This window comes from Gobius niger (genome assembly GCF_951799975.1).
Source record: "Gobius niger genome assembly, chromosome: 8".
In the NCBI taxonomy this organism is placed as follows: domain Eukaryota; kingdom Metazoa; phylum Chordata; class Actinopteri; order Gobiiformes; family Gobiidae; genus Gobius; species Gobius niger.
Window position 1 is genome coordinate 27444382 of NC_136859.1, and position 14583 is coordinate 27458964.

The following is a 14583-nucleotide window of genomic DNA, read 5'->3' on the forward strand; positions in this document are numbered from 1 at the left end:
CTACTTTTTTCTGGCATTGCAGTGAAAGTGACCCTGCATGGGAAATTAGGAATGAGTTTGGACCACAAATAACATTTTAAGGGGAGACACTACAGGGAAAAAGTTTTGGACCAAATTGGTCTCTGAACATGCAGTATACGAAAAAAGAACAACAAAAAACCTCATCATCACAATAACATGTTTAAATATTGTACTGATTCAGAGTTTCTCCATGGGAAATTTAAATTTCAACGGCCATTTTCTCAAAATGCATTTCTCTCACATTGCGGTGACAATATCTACACATTAACAACACCTACAGACTTTAAACTTTCCTTATTTTTATATGAAAACACAAAATGTTTGTTTTTTTCCTGATAGTTGTGTCCCTATTCACCTGCAGTGTCTCGCCTTAATTTAGTCACTTCCTCTTTCATTGTTTGGAATAAAATAATAAAACGGGTATATGGCCTTTAAGGTACCGTGTACTTAGCCACAAGTGACTTCACCAGTACATGTTTGTTCTAAAATACTATTTTAAAGAAAGTGATGTTTTGGTGACCTTTCTGTGGCTTTCCAGATGAGGAAGTCAACATTTCATTTGCAATACACTGCTGTGAGGCATGTTCCGTGATTCAATACATGCCAAGTTTAAATGCAATAGTGTAAAGTCCTATTATAAGTAATAGTATGTAAGAATGCAAAATTAGGAGAGAGAGAAAGACACTTCAAAAGTTAACAATCAGGCGTTCCCGCCAAAATGATGCATGTTACTAGGGATGCAGCGATCCATTCCTGGTATCGGATATCAGAGCCGATACTGGAAAAAATACAATATCGGGTATCGGCTACAAACATCCCATACTGAACCGATACCAGTTTTTACTCTCACGCCTTAAAAACACATTTTTCACCAGCTAAATCTCAGTGAATATGGACATGTTGTTCAGTGGTCCCTCGTTTATTGCAGGGGCTACGTTCTAAAAATAACCCACAATAGATGAAATCCACAAAGTAGTCAGCTTTATTTTTTACAATTATTATATGTTTTAAGCTTGTAAAACCCCTCACTACACACTTTATACACTTCTCTCTAGTTCACCCAGGGTCTCCCTTATGCCTGGTGTCACTGTGTGTTTTTTTTTGTCTAATACGATTTTTAAACTCACATTACAGACGTGGGCATGGAAACATCGTGAGCTGCACACGTCTCCGCTGTGCTAAACTAAGAGACAATCGTAGCTACGACCAAAGTTTTATCGTAGCAGTTTCAGGCTTCAGAAGGCGAGTGATTATGCGAGAGGTAAAGCGCATTATAGAGAGGGACCACACTACTTCATTTTGAAGCTAAGAACCTGGAGAATTCAATCGTTGCTATTGCTCAGCTGGGGCAGAAACTGATATATATACCTAAAGTAGCCTATAAAACAGCCACTGCTGGAGTGGCCAAGTATTATCCTTTAGTTCATGAAATAACTGATTTGTACTGATCAGATCATTTTATGTGAATTGTAAACTAAATAGCCTGCCATATACCGAAGGGTATGTCGTTTAGCAAAGATCAATTTTTGATGTTTTTCCATTAGTTTATTAATAATGGATAACTGATCTGTAACATCATTCCAAGAAAGAGAGGAGCATTCACTTTTTCACTCAGAGAAAGCCTCTCTTGGTATCGGTTAATATCGGCAGATACTCAAACCCTCAGTATCGGTATCGGTATTGGAAGCAAAAAAGCTGGATCGGTGCATCTCTACATGTAACTATACTAAGCATATAATTTCTATCAGTGGTCTTGAAGTAGCTCGTGATTCTGATTGTGTTTTTTTCCATTCCAGGCCTAATACGACTGCAGGAGTTGATAATGGCCCCCTCCAGGTACAACATCAGACTAAAGATCCGGCAGCTGCCCGTGGACTCTCAGGACGTGAGGCCTCTGCTGAAGGAGATGAAGAGGAGCAGGGAGTTTCGCATCATCTTTGACTGTAGTCACCACATGGCGGCACTGATCCTCAAACAGGTGAGGCCCTTTCCACTGGTTATTTTTTTTTAAAGTTTACCAGAACTGTAATTTCACATTTCATACTTTACACAAGCACTCCCTAAAGACCTTTGTTTTCCCGACTTTCTTGTGAAAAATGCAACGCTGTCATCTGGTAAAACAGCCTGAGCGTTAGAACTTGTATAAGTTGAAGGCTGTGAACATTTCCAACTAAAAAAAAGCAGTTTTACTTGTTGTTTGTTGTTTTGACAGAGAATCTCTAAAGGCTAAATTTACATTGCGCTTTAAGTATCAAGCCCTTGTTTTGGAGGATGATTGGCAGTCAACAAAAAGCTGTCAGTGTTTTAAAGCCACCATGACACATGTGTAGGTGTGTTGCCGCTCGAAGCACGTCAGAACTCAGCTGTGGATCCCCATTTCCCTCCCTGCCCTGTCACTTTGTGTTAAAATGTTTATTAAAGGCAACATTGGCCCCAACTTACTCAAACAACTCAGGCCTAGGAAGTTAGAAGGATTAGGCTGACACAAATGTGCTCATGGGCAGTCGGTACAAGGGATGCACTGGGATGGATGTTCTCTGGAGAGACGGAGGAGGGAACAATGGATCTTTCATGGGGCAAATGTCCTTGAAAATCATTGTGTGAAAATACAGGCCTGAACAAGATATGCATTTATTTATCACCAATCCTACTTTTACTCCAATACAATGACCCATCACCATACTTTAGAATGCAATGGTTCATCATAAAAGTGCTTAGACTAAAACCCATCTGTAAGTGGTGAATTCCGCGGACCTGCACAATACATCGCAACTGAAAGATTGCGCAGCTTTACACCACTCAGCCGTGGCTGTCGGTGGAACCAGTTTAGCGTCCCCTCTGTCTGGTGCCACATTATGTCTCTGGAATATTCCCCTGTCATGTCCGCGCGCTCTATGTCGGCGGCGTCTGCGGCGACAAGCTCACCTGCTCCCCACTCTGTCAGGGAAGATTTCCTCTGTCACAGACGAGCCGAGTGTTCCCGAGTCCTCCTCTGCACTTAGGCTGCCGCCGACGCTTGTAAAAATAGCTTGCATGAGTTTGTGTTTGGTTTAATGAGAAGCAGAAAAAAAGAAGAAAAAAAAAATCATAATATCTTGAGTTTTGCATTTCTGCTAATGATTTGGAACATTACCCTGCTCATCTCTTTCTTTTTTCTTCATCATTGCGAGATGTTTTTTGATGAGATACAAACATCAGGGACCATTAGATCTTTATTTATTTGTATTTTTTTTAATAGCATAAACACCCATTTGTAACAAGCTTGTGGTATTTTGTTCCAACTCGTCCCCATTTGGAGAAAATGGTACCATCATAATTAACAACTGGGGTAGTTGGTCTGGTTCATGGACTGTATAGAGTCCGTTATATTATATTAGGCACATGTACCCATAGTTAAATCAATTTCCCCCACCAAATATATGGTATGAAAGCCAAGATTACTATTCTTTCGTTCATTATTTCCCCAAAATCATAGTAGCTTTGTAGGAATGTCTGGTAACACTTTATATTAAGGTGTTTTCATTAAGTATTAATAAGGCCATTAATAATCCGCTTATTCCTAACCTTAACCCTAACCCTAAAATGATTACCAATGCTTGTTAATACCTAATGAGCACACCGTAATATAAAGCGATACCGAATGTCAAAGTAAATATTCACTGCCGTTTCCAACGTGGCTCAAAAAACGTCACCGTCCCACATTTGGCCCGACATGCACCAAAGTAGCTTTGCGTTTGCCGTCACGCGCGCGTTGCATCTTATTTACATAACCTTGGCATTTTTTTTCCCGGCGACAGATGGTACAATTAAACGGGAAGCAGGGGCGCCATGGGAACGTGCTGCCTTTGAATGTAGATTGCGTGAAACAAGTGGCAGTAATGGAGCGCTCGGATATGAGGCAGAGATTAGCCAGCTCCTTTGATTGAAGGCTCTCTGCCCTGCTGGGAAAAAAAAAAAAAAGAAAGAAAAAAAAAACACTACACGCCGAAAGCGCCCCGAGCCATTGCAAAACCATTTAAATGCATAGAAAAAGAGGAGGACTGAGGCTATACTTGAGCTCTGTGGTGCACATATGGTGGAAAAGTCACAATATGGTTTGCGACATCCACAGTAAAAGGCATGGCATTAAAAATATATATACATATATCTTCAGTGGTTTAGCCGCCCACCAGGCTAATGCTATTTGCAAGTGGAGATTTGTGTTGGAATTTTATTGGATTGCAACTCTTTGACAGCCATTTTTTTCTTCCCATGTTCTCAAATGTGCAGACCGAATCAGACTAACCTTAACCTCTTAACCCCCACCAGAACTGAGCACCTTTCCACCAGTTTGGCTTTTCCTGAATCTTAAAACGTATTGGGGAAAAAAGCGACAAAACAGCGCCAAAAAACGAGATTGAAAATAAAACAAAAAAGACGGCAAAAGTACGACAAAAGAGCCACAAAAGCGTGACCAAAAAAAAAAAAAAAACGCTGAAAAAGTGGCAAAAATGTGACGAAGACGCAACAAAAAAGTGACAAAAAAAGCAATTACAAAACAAAAAAAAACAACACAAAGAAAAATATCAGTTTATATCAGTTTTGTAGGTCTTAGCCTATCAAATGAGGCGCTACACTATGGCCTATTATGGAAGCTTTTAGATTGGGATGAAGCCGAATTGGAGGAAATGTGCTCGGTTAAGGCGGGGGTTAAGACGTTAAGATAAAGATCCATAAATAAAGTGTCCAAAAAGTGGAAAAGTGAGGTGACTGTTTGCCTTACATGTGTATACCAGCACCTAATTGTGTCTTAAGTGTAATGTAATGTACAGCAGGAAACCTCGCAACTGATTTTTTTTGCAACAAACGATCCTCAGGAGTTTAATTGCACGACTGCATTTTGTCTACAAAACACAGACCGCGCTTCTTTTTTGACAGTCTTTCGCAAACTCAGAAAGCAAACCATTTCATTTTTATTTTATTTTTTTGCTATGACCGCATTGTTAGCTCCTCCACCATTATTCCTCCCTCATAATAACGTACGTGTGTGTTTGTGTGTGTTTTTGCAGGCGCAGACCATGGGGATGATGACAGAGTACTACCACTACATCTTCACCACTTTGGTAATGTACTGCGCCTTGGTTAATGAAAAAATCCGCTCCGTGTTTGTTCCCATCTTTCGCGCCGCCGGAGGTTTTTGATGAATAGTGGGCTAATTGCCAGTGGGCTTTGGATCCATCCCATAATATCCATTTTATTTTGACAAGCTGGGGAGGCATAATGGAGCCTTCAGTGAGCCGTACAGTAAACAGGTCCTGGCTGTGTAGCAAAAGTAGCTCGCTCTGGAGATGTGACGGGGTAAGGGTTCTAGTATTGAATAGGAATCCTCTCAGAGATTCAATAGAAACCTTTTTTTGTTTTGTTTTTTCCCCCCCATGTTGTAGCATTCACCTAGGCAACACCAAACCGTCTATGTGTAACATGCAAAGAGGTTGGGGGCGATGGAAAGTACTGTGCACCTCTCACTGTATGAATGACCCGTGTGGATCTTTGTGGGCATGATGTCATTTCCATCTGCGGTCATGCCTGTCAGGTGCAGTGCATGCTCTGACTGTATGCTTGCTCATCTATAGGGCCTTCTTGCAAACTTCTTCCTGCGGACACTTTCGCTTCATTTTCAGTAAGACACCGCTTGGAAGACGGTCAGACACAGGTGGTAGTGTGACCGCCATGACAGATTACAGCAACCAAATAAATCCAGAACAGTATCTTTTATTATTATTTCACGGTTTTAAATAGGTCACACAATCTGCTGCCGTTTCATCTATTTCTTGCTTTATTTGGAAGCATAAATAAACGTCTTTCACTCTGGGTTCTGCTATTTAGACAGAGCTTATATGGAGCAAAGGTAAATGTTAGGGTTCACTTCTGCTTTTTTTTAACCCTGAGCCAGGTTATAACAGTATATTCAGTTTTTTATTCTTATCCTCAAAGCAAAAGAACACATATTAGATTCTAATGCCAAGTTATGAGGTAATTTCCTATAGTAAATGGATAGTAATGCAACTTTTCTTTCCAATAAAACAACAGTGAATGTTTTCCGCTCCTCTTTAATCATCTGCCATGCTCCTCTTGATGACACACTATATGCAACATGACATCCTTGTTGTGCGGGAGCGGTCAGCCTCTGTGTCTGTGGTCAAACTCACCCCCTGTTGATGTGAATGAGGCTGAGCGCGAGCTTTGCTGTTCCTTTCACTTCCTGTTATTGTCTTCCCCTCTCCCTCTCTCTCTCTCTGCCCCTCTCTCTCTGGACCCGGGCGCTGTGTTGTGATAATGTGATATGACATGGAGGTCTGGGCATGATGTGTGTCATCTGTCACGCCTGACAGCTTGAACCTCGAATTCTGCCGCTCCTATGGAATGGCTCTGCGATTGATAGAGAGAATAGAAAAAAAGCACTACGATTTATTTACTCACCTGCAAATGCACTTTTAATAACCTTGCGTTACAGGTGAGCATCTTCAACACAGCTGCCCTCACTTTATATTCTGATGTGAAATGTTTCTGGGATCGCGGTCACAATATACACAATATATCTCACAACATATCTGCAAATTATCAGTGGCCAATGTTGAGATTTTTAGCTAGTTTTTGTCATTTAAAGCTGCATTATGCAACCTTTAATGTGAAACAAAAGTTGATATTTGTGCATAATTGACCTTGTATTGACCAAGTGGCAGCATGAGTGGTCAGCATGGTGCATCATGGTGGTCTCTACAACGCTCCAGGATCAATTGTTTTGTAGGTTTTCTGGTGAGAGGGTCCGTCAGCAGTGAAAACCTTCCAAACAATTGATCCTGGGGCGTCCTAGAAACCACTGGGATGGAAAGTAAAAGCGCCATGCTAAGAACTCATACAGTGGCTGGGTGAAGGTCGAATATACACAAATATCAACTTTTTATTTTTTTCACATAAAAAGTTGCATAATGCACCTTTAACATCTTAGTTTTAATGTCACAATACGATGCTTATTTCACAAAGTTTTGTACACTAGCGAACCGGAGATGTGTAATTGCAACATTGTCCTGCCGCTTCCCATGCATTCATTCAAATGTTGACATATTTGATATCCAAGCTGATTCTGTAATCCAAATATGGTCATTTCCTTATGGGAGACAGCCGTGGCCATAGCTGTGGCTGATATAATATACAGACATATGTTATATAAGATAAGATAAGATAAGATAAGATAAGATGGTACTTTATTGATCTCACAGATGGAGAAATTGCATTTGATGAGAGAGCATCCGGCAGCAGCACCCATTCAGTGCGCACCACTCTTTTTTTTTCTTTGGTGAAAGATCGTTGTGTCGCGGCCGCCATCTTCACTGTTTTGGTCACAGGAGGAGCACTGGTTGATGGGAAATCCGTAGACGATGACCACGGCGGTGGAGCTCTTGCGCTTGGCCACGATGTTCTTGGCCACACAAGTGTAGTTGGCCGTGTCGGACAGACGCGCCTGCTTGATGATCAGGTTGTGTCCACGGTGATGTAGAAGTTCCTGTCCTCGGCCGGGTCGATGATCTCGTTGTCCTTCAGTCACTCCACCCGCATGACCTTGGAGGATGGAGAAACTGTAGCTGCCCTCTGTCTCCTCTGATCATCTGAAACGGTGCAGCGCCTCCTGGGCTTGTCCCCGTCTCAGAGCGTGGTGTCCTGCACTGGTCAGCTCCCTCCACAGTCTATCACCATCTCCTCGTTGGTCCCTTTTGTTGTTTCCTGTAGCTCCTCTTGTGACGCCTCCTCCGTGCTGCAGGTGTGGGGGCTCTTGGTGCCTCTTCACTGTTCAGTGTCTCAGAAGAAGATGTTTGTAGATCTCAAATGGGTTTAGCTGATAAGCTAGCAGTTTGTTTACCTTCAAAAAAGCTGCTTTCTTCAGGACCATTTTGGACTCTCAAAGTAAACAAATCCACCAAACCTCCACAAAAACACGGTAAAGACGTACAAAAGTATCCACGTATATACGTAACACTTTACAGGCCAGTTTTCAACAGTAACAGTATCGCCACTTTAGTAGAACCAAACTTTCCGGTTTTAGATTTGTTTTTATTATACGTTTATTTGTGAAGGATTTTTTCAATATCTAATTCCTAGCCTGAGTTATTGAGTTTTGAACCAAAGAAAACAAGGCAAAATTAGATTAAAGATTAGATAAAACATTTTTAGACACAAAATCCATGCTGAAAATATATTTGTTACTGATATTTCAGCAAAATAAAACCATAAACTTTAGGGCTGGGATGATACACTTTTGTCGTGATCCGATATGTATCACAATGCTCAGGGGCCGATCCAATACCTATTGTGATACAATAAGTAATTATGATCTGTAATATGTTTACCTTAAAATTTGTAAAAACGGAAATTGTCATGTGTCCTGTGATATGTAATTCTTTATTTTGTTATGTAATTTTAATTGTGTAGGACTACAGATGGAAATGACCAGAGTGCTAAATCTGGTGCAGCCATCTTTTTAATGTAACTGCACACTGTCCTTTCAATAAACTAAATGAAACAAAGTTTATAAACCAAATGCCATTTGACAAGTGTTTAGTGCATTAACACAAAATGTACCAAAGTGCTGTTGCCGGAAACCAAAGGAGTGCAGGATAAAAACGCCTCCAAACACAATATTGAAAGTATTGCGATACTTGAAAAAGTATTGATAAAATCCGATCCGATATTTTGTCCCAGCCCTAATAAACTTAAACCTGGTTCTATCCATTAAATAGAGGCAATTCTGGCCATGGCAATGCACAAAATCCTTTATATTGTGACAAAAAGGATATTACCATTCTGCTTTGAACATGCCCTACCTTTGTCCAGGGTATTATTTTCCACTCTTTTACTCCTTAAGAAGGCAGAAAATTCACTCGCGGATTAGCTTTCAGACATGAATTGCGTGTGATTTTTATGGCAGCGCCGCTATCTCTCACAGGAGGACAGCCTATCTTTATACAATCTGTGCACGAGTATATCTTAAGCTGCTGTACACCGTCACATTGATAGACATGCTATTAGGGAGATTACACCTAGCTGCTTGATTTGATCCGAAATGATGAATACTCGCATCTTATACGGCGCGGTACAATTTCCCCCTGATGTCTGTTTTTTTTCTTTCTTTTTTTCTTTTTTTTTTTTTGATCTCCATGCGGCGCGGAGGTAAAATGCCGGATTATTAGAGCATGAAGAGCCAGCAGCACAGGGGTATGGGGTAATAACTTCCTTGTCCTCTCAAATGGCTTTGTCAACAGAGCCACATCTCGTTATGAGCAGTCAAGGTACATGCATAAGGGGCTCCCAAATGCCGAAAGTATAATCTGAGCGTATACTACCATCCGGTAAATATAGTGTCAATTACAAATAGAGCTGCACAATTCTTCACCGAAATACGTGATGTTGAGTCGAGTCGCGTAAACACGGGCGAGAGACCGCAAGTTGGAACATAAACACGTGCAGATGTGGAGATCAGTGTTTTGACTCTCACTGTGACAGACACGTGCTTTTTTAGTCCTATTGGCATCTCTGGCAGTTCTGTTGAATTACTTTGAAGGCCTGAGGTTTTTTTTTCTTATTTTGAATTGTGCAACATAACAGTACAAAACGTTAAACAAAATCAACGACAGTAAACAAAGCAAAAAAAATGTCAGAACAGCGAGAAACAACTAGAAGACAGAAACTGAAAGACATACATAGCTCCATAAATATGTGGTTGTGGCGAGGGGGGGTCTGATTACTTTCTTTATATTGAGCCTCACTGTCATCCCCACCATGATTGTAAACCAATAATCCACTTACTTATTGTACCCTTTCTTCACCATTTCTGCCCCTAGTCTAAGTTTTTACTGTCATCTTTGTCATTTTCTAATAGCAATAATCACAATAATAATATTATTACCATTATTATTTTTATTTTTTTCTTAAGATAACCATTTGGATCATTTTCTGTTGTTTTCCCATCTTTGTGTCTTTTTACTCTACCTGAGTTCTAAATACTCTAAGTGCTAGAACAGCAAAGGTATCCTTGCAGTAATGATGTTTTTAGCAGGAAGTAGTTAGGATTAGCCGTGTTAGCATTAGTGAGCGTGTTGCAATGAGTCTGTTTCAATGGCCGCTGGCTGCTCTGCTTTGTGACGACGACACTAGGGGCCGCCATTGCTGCAGTACCTCCATATAGCCGCTAGTCACCCATTGGAATGCATTACGCTTTAGACCCGTTTAAAAAAACTTTAAAGCCTGGTTTCTGATTTTCTTAAACTTTCTACAGCTAGATATTGCTCTTTAAGCGATAATGCTGGGTTAGTTACAATTAAAGAAACCAGGCTGGTTTTCGTAAAAAGAAGAAGAAATCTCATGCTAATGAGGGTCGGACTATTAGCATTGGAGCAGCGCGAACTGCACGTCCCGCAAGGGCCGAGTGTACAGTGAAGATCCCGCCCGTATGTCCTTTAGGAACATGCTTCGTCAGAACTCGGGAGGGGGAGTAAATCCGCCATGATTTCCCCCTCGAGTGTAGTCATTGAGGTAAACGGGGAGGAGTGAGGAGGTGTCTTCTATTATTTTTGACGGTCTATGGTCTATTTACTGTGTGTATGGAACCCCGGTTGTGGTTGTACTACAGAGCTGGTATGGCCTTACAGCATGACTCAATATGATAAATTGTGATTTAATTTAGGGACCAGGTGACACCGAGTGTTACTGACAATCACAGTGACTACCCGCTAACAGCTCTCAGTTAACCAACAAACAGGCCTACGTTAGCTTTAAACTCAAATGGCTGCTGCTTCAAAGAGGTTTTGTTTATTCTTTTATTCTGCGATTCCCCTGTTTAAAGTTTGGTACATTGATGTTTATGTCCCAACTTCTGGTTCCTTAACTTCATTTGCGAAACTTGACTTAGCATTGACCTAACATGTATCTCGCGAGTGAGGAAATAGTCTAATTTAATTTGGAATTGTGATCAAATCAAACATGGATTGTCTCAAGTCGGATGGTTTAGAGTTTGGACTTTAAAGAACGCTCATCCTACAGTTCATTTATTTTATACATATATTTTTTGGACAGGACAATGCAGGGTGAAAGCCGATGACGAGTTGGGAGAGACATTCAGCAATTTTTTTGCGATTTTGCATGCTTTGCAGCTCCAAAACAGCAATTTGGCATTGACCTCCACAAAGTCTGAAGCACCCCTCCTCTGTCAACACTCTCCTTCGAGCATAAGGGACTTGCATAGAATGTGCTATTATTATGTAACGCGCTGCAGTGTGGAAAGTGAACTTATAATTGGTACAAGAAGCTCTTCTGACATCCTAAAACGCATTATAGGAACGAGAATGTCGCCAAAGATGAGCTACATGGTTTTTTTGTTTTTTTTTACTTCATAATTCTGTCCCACTTAGTTTTGTATTCTTAGCTTCAAAGCGGAGACTTGTAACCTGATCGGATTTATCTAGCATCTCCAAATGTCGCAGAGAACAACAGTACTTTGCTTTGATGTTGCAAAAAAAAACTACAGTAAAGAATCCGGGTGGAGAAAATAAGGCTTTGTTGGACTGAGACCAAGAATGTTTTATTTGATGTGGATCGACACCTTTCTGTGAGTAACGTCAAGAATAATCTAGCACGATGTACAGCGGACGACAGACAAGCTCGAGGTGAAGTGCTGACTGTGAAATGCTCATGGTTCGTAATATCTGTATGAGATCAACTAACTGCTCTCCATTAAAGCCCATAGCTCCAGGATAAAGAAGGCAATACATGAATGCGTTTGCAGTGTTACTGCTCAGAAAAGGGGATTTGTATCTCCTTTAAAGTGAGTGAGTGAGAGAGAGAAAATCTGTTATTTTACCACTATGGATGAGCATCATAATGTGCAGCCTAAGAATAAATACAAAAAAAAACATATGTATGTATTTTTGGAGTACATCGCTTAGTTTCAACTCCTAAAGGGTCTTCTACAATTGCAACACTATACAGCATGTAGCCCACATCTAAATGAAACAAAATACACCTGACATGATTCAGTCATGTGGAGGGGTATTTTGAAGAAGCAGCTCATGTACAGTGTTGATTAAATACATATATTTAGAGTTGGTATTTAGAAAACTCATTTTGGGTGACTGTATTCTGGTACTTCAGAGTATTAATAATACAGTTACTTTTTAAATATCAAGGGGAATACATTCCAGTAGGGCTGGGCGAAATGGCCAAAAAATAGAATCTTGATTTTTTTACTCAGTTTGGACGATTACAATTTTTAAAAATCGATTTTATTTGAAATAAACTCTAACAAATCTACTGATCTTTCATATGAAGAAAACTGCTCAGAGTACGCTCATTAATATTTCATTTCTATTCCTTGTCTGCTCTCAAAAGTAAAACCTCTTAAAAGCCATGGAGTTTTCAAAAGTGTTTTAGTTTTATCGTCTTCATGCCTCTGCTGTGATTGACAGCCGTCTCCATGGAGACTCAAGGGAAAGGGGTGGAGTTCAATGGTCCGCTCAGAGCAGAGTGAGAGAAAGGCACAGGAGCAGACAAGAAAACTCCACCGCGTCCTCTTAAAACACAACGTCAGGTTGTCAGAAAGTTGCTGGCTTCTCCGCTGGTGCCCTTTAGCCATTTTCCAAATCATCTGTTTTTAATAGCATGAATTAATTGAAATAATTCGATTTATCGCCCAACCCTACATTCCAGTAACAATCAGTGCATTTTGGCTCCATATTGCACAAGATTATTAAGAAAGAGCTTTTAATGTTGACCTGTTTTTCCTTCTAAAATAAAATAAAGATTACAGATTATACCGCAGCTCATACAAACGCTGCACATGTGTCACATGATGCCAATGACAATAGAGTTAAAGAGTTCCTCATTAATGGGACAGGTGTTCCAACTATAGAAGTCTCAATTTTCCCAATTATATCCCATATTTATACATAAACATAATGACAATCAGCGTGAAAGTATTTGAAAAGTATTCAAAGTATTCCGAATACAATACTCTGATTAGACAAAGTAACAGAATACGTTGCTAAATACATTTTAGGGCAAGTATTCAGTATTCCGTAACTAAATACAATTTCAAAGTATTCTCCCCAACACTGCTCATGTACCAGCCTAACCAGTGCTACATTTGACAACTAGTGGTGCAGAAAGATGGTGAAATTATTGATTGAAAAAACAGAAAAAAAAGACAACTGTACTGCATTGCCTCTGAAAAAGAAATAAAATAAGAACACATAAGTCTCCCGTTGGCAGAGAGCGTTGCTTAGTAAGTGTCTTCCACGCTCCCTCCACTCTGCCCCACAGGGTGCTAATGAAATATCTATGTTGATCCAAATGTCTTTTCGCAGCCCCCGGCCCATTTTACACGACATGTGTCAACATGTGACTTCACACTCGTACAATAGATGCCCCACAAATTACGCCGACTCAAATTCAATCGCTTTTTCTCTTTTTTTTTGCTTTAGATGTTGCCAGGGGAAGGCTGCTGCTGAATAATTCATGCGATGCTACAGAAATCTAGGTTGATTTTTGCCTTAATATTTTGTGATATGAAGAGAGTTTCCCAAATAAGAAAATTGTGTTTCCTCACACTGCGCAGGATAAACTTGAGTACCATGAGGAGTTCGTCAGAGGGAATATGTTAGTGCACAAAGGTGGACTGGATAGAGTCTTAGGGTTAGAAACAAAATTATTAAAATTGTAATTTACAGATGCAATGCATGATTTATATTCATGTGGTGCAGTATTTGATCTCTATAACAATGTCAGTGGTTTGTTTCCCATTCTCTTTGGTGCCATGTGAAAAGATACTTGCACATCTCATTTTAATTGTGTGCGATTGTGTGTGAAGTTGTAGAGAGATGTGCGGCTCACTGATATGTAAAGCATTCGCCATTACGCAAATGTAAAAGTGTGACCAACTTGTGAAATTATTTACCTTCCAATACTAGGCCTGGATCAAGATCAGGTTTAGGTCTAAAAAAAGGTCTAAAATCAAAATTGCTGATGACCCTGAGTACCAACTGAAGAAGCTCACGTACCAATATTGGAACATAGAGCAGATTTGAGAACCACTGATTTAGAGATTTTCCTCTTTCCCAGGTTTTTGCTTGGAGTAAATGCCAGTGTAAAGGCTTAAGCTCATATTATTTTCCAAATGTTCCCTCTTGCAGGCTCCATGCTCACATCTCCTGATAAGCAATTGACAAGTACTGCTCCTGATCTTAAAATAGCACCGCTTTAATCAGCTGCTACGTCATTGTCTTCAGAGGAAAAGAGACCGTGCCTGAGATAAACATTGTGACAAATACATTGTAAGACACTGTGAGACTCACTCCTATTACCGTCTCTCACTGCAGGACCTGATGGCCATCGACCTGGAGCCGTACCGCTTCTGTGGAGTCAATATGACCGGTTTCCGCATCATCAACACAGACAATCCCCAGGTGGCCTCCATCGTGGAGAAGTGGTCCATGGAGAGGCAGATCCCGCCCAAACCGGACTCCGGCCTGTTGGAGG

At 40.5% G+C, this 14583-nt stretch overlaps 1 protein-coding gene and 1 long non-coding RNA gene across 3 annotated transcripts in view; one reads left to right on the plus strand and one right to left on the minus strand.

The window, feature by feature from the left end:
* grik3 (glutamate ionotropic receptor kainate type subunit 3) overlaps positions 1-14583 on the plus strand; it is a 202168-nt gene that overhangs the window by 128079 nt on the left and 59506 nt on the right. For both annotated transcript variants that reach the window (XM_079561875.1, XM_079561876.1), the window contains exons 4-6: positions 1818-1999; positions 5070-5123; positions 14424-14583. The exon at positions 14424-14583 is cut by the window's right edge and continues 11 nt beyond it. In XM_079561875.1, the coding sequence (XP_079418001.1) occupies positions 1818-1999; positions 5070-5123; positions 14424-14583 (396 nt within the window). The remainder of the gene's footprint in view (positions 1-1817; positions 2000-5069; positions 5124-14423) is intronic.
* The window catches only part of LOC306967092, a 376547-nt gene that overhangs the window by 19892 nt on the left and 342072 nt on the right, over positions 1-14583 (minus strand). The window lies entirely within an intron of this gene.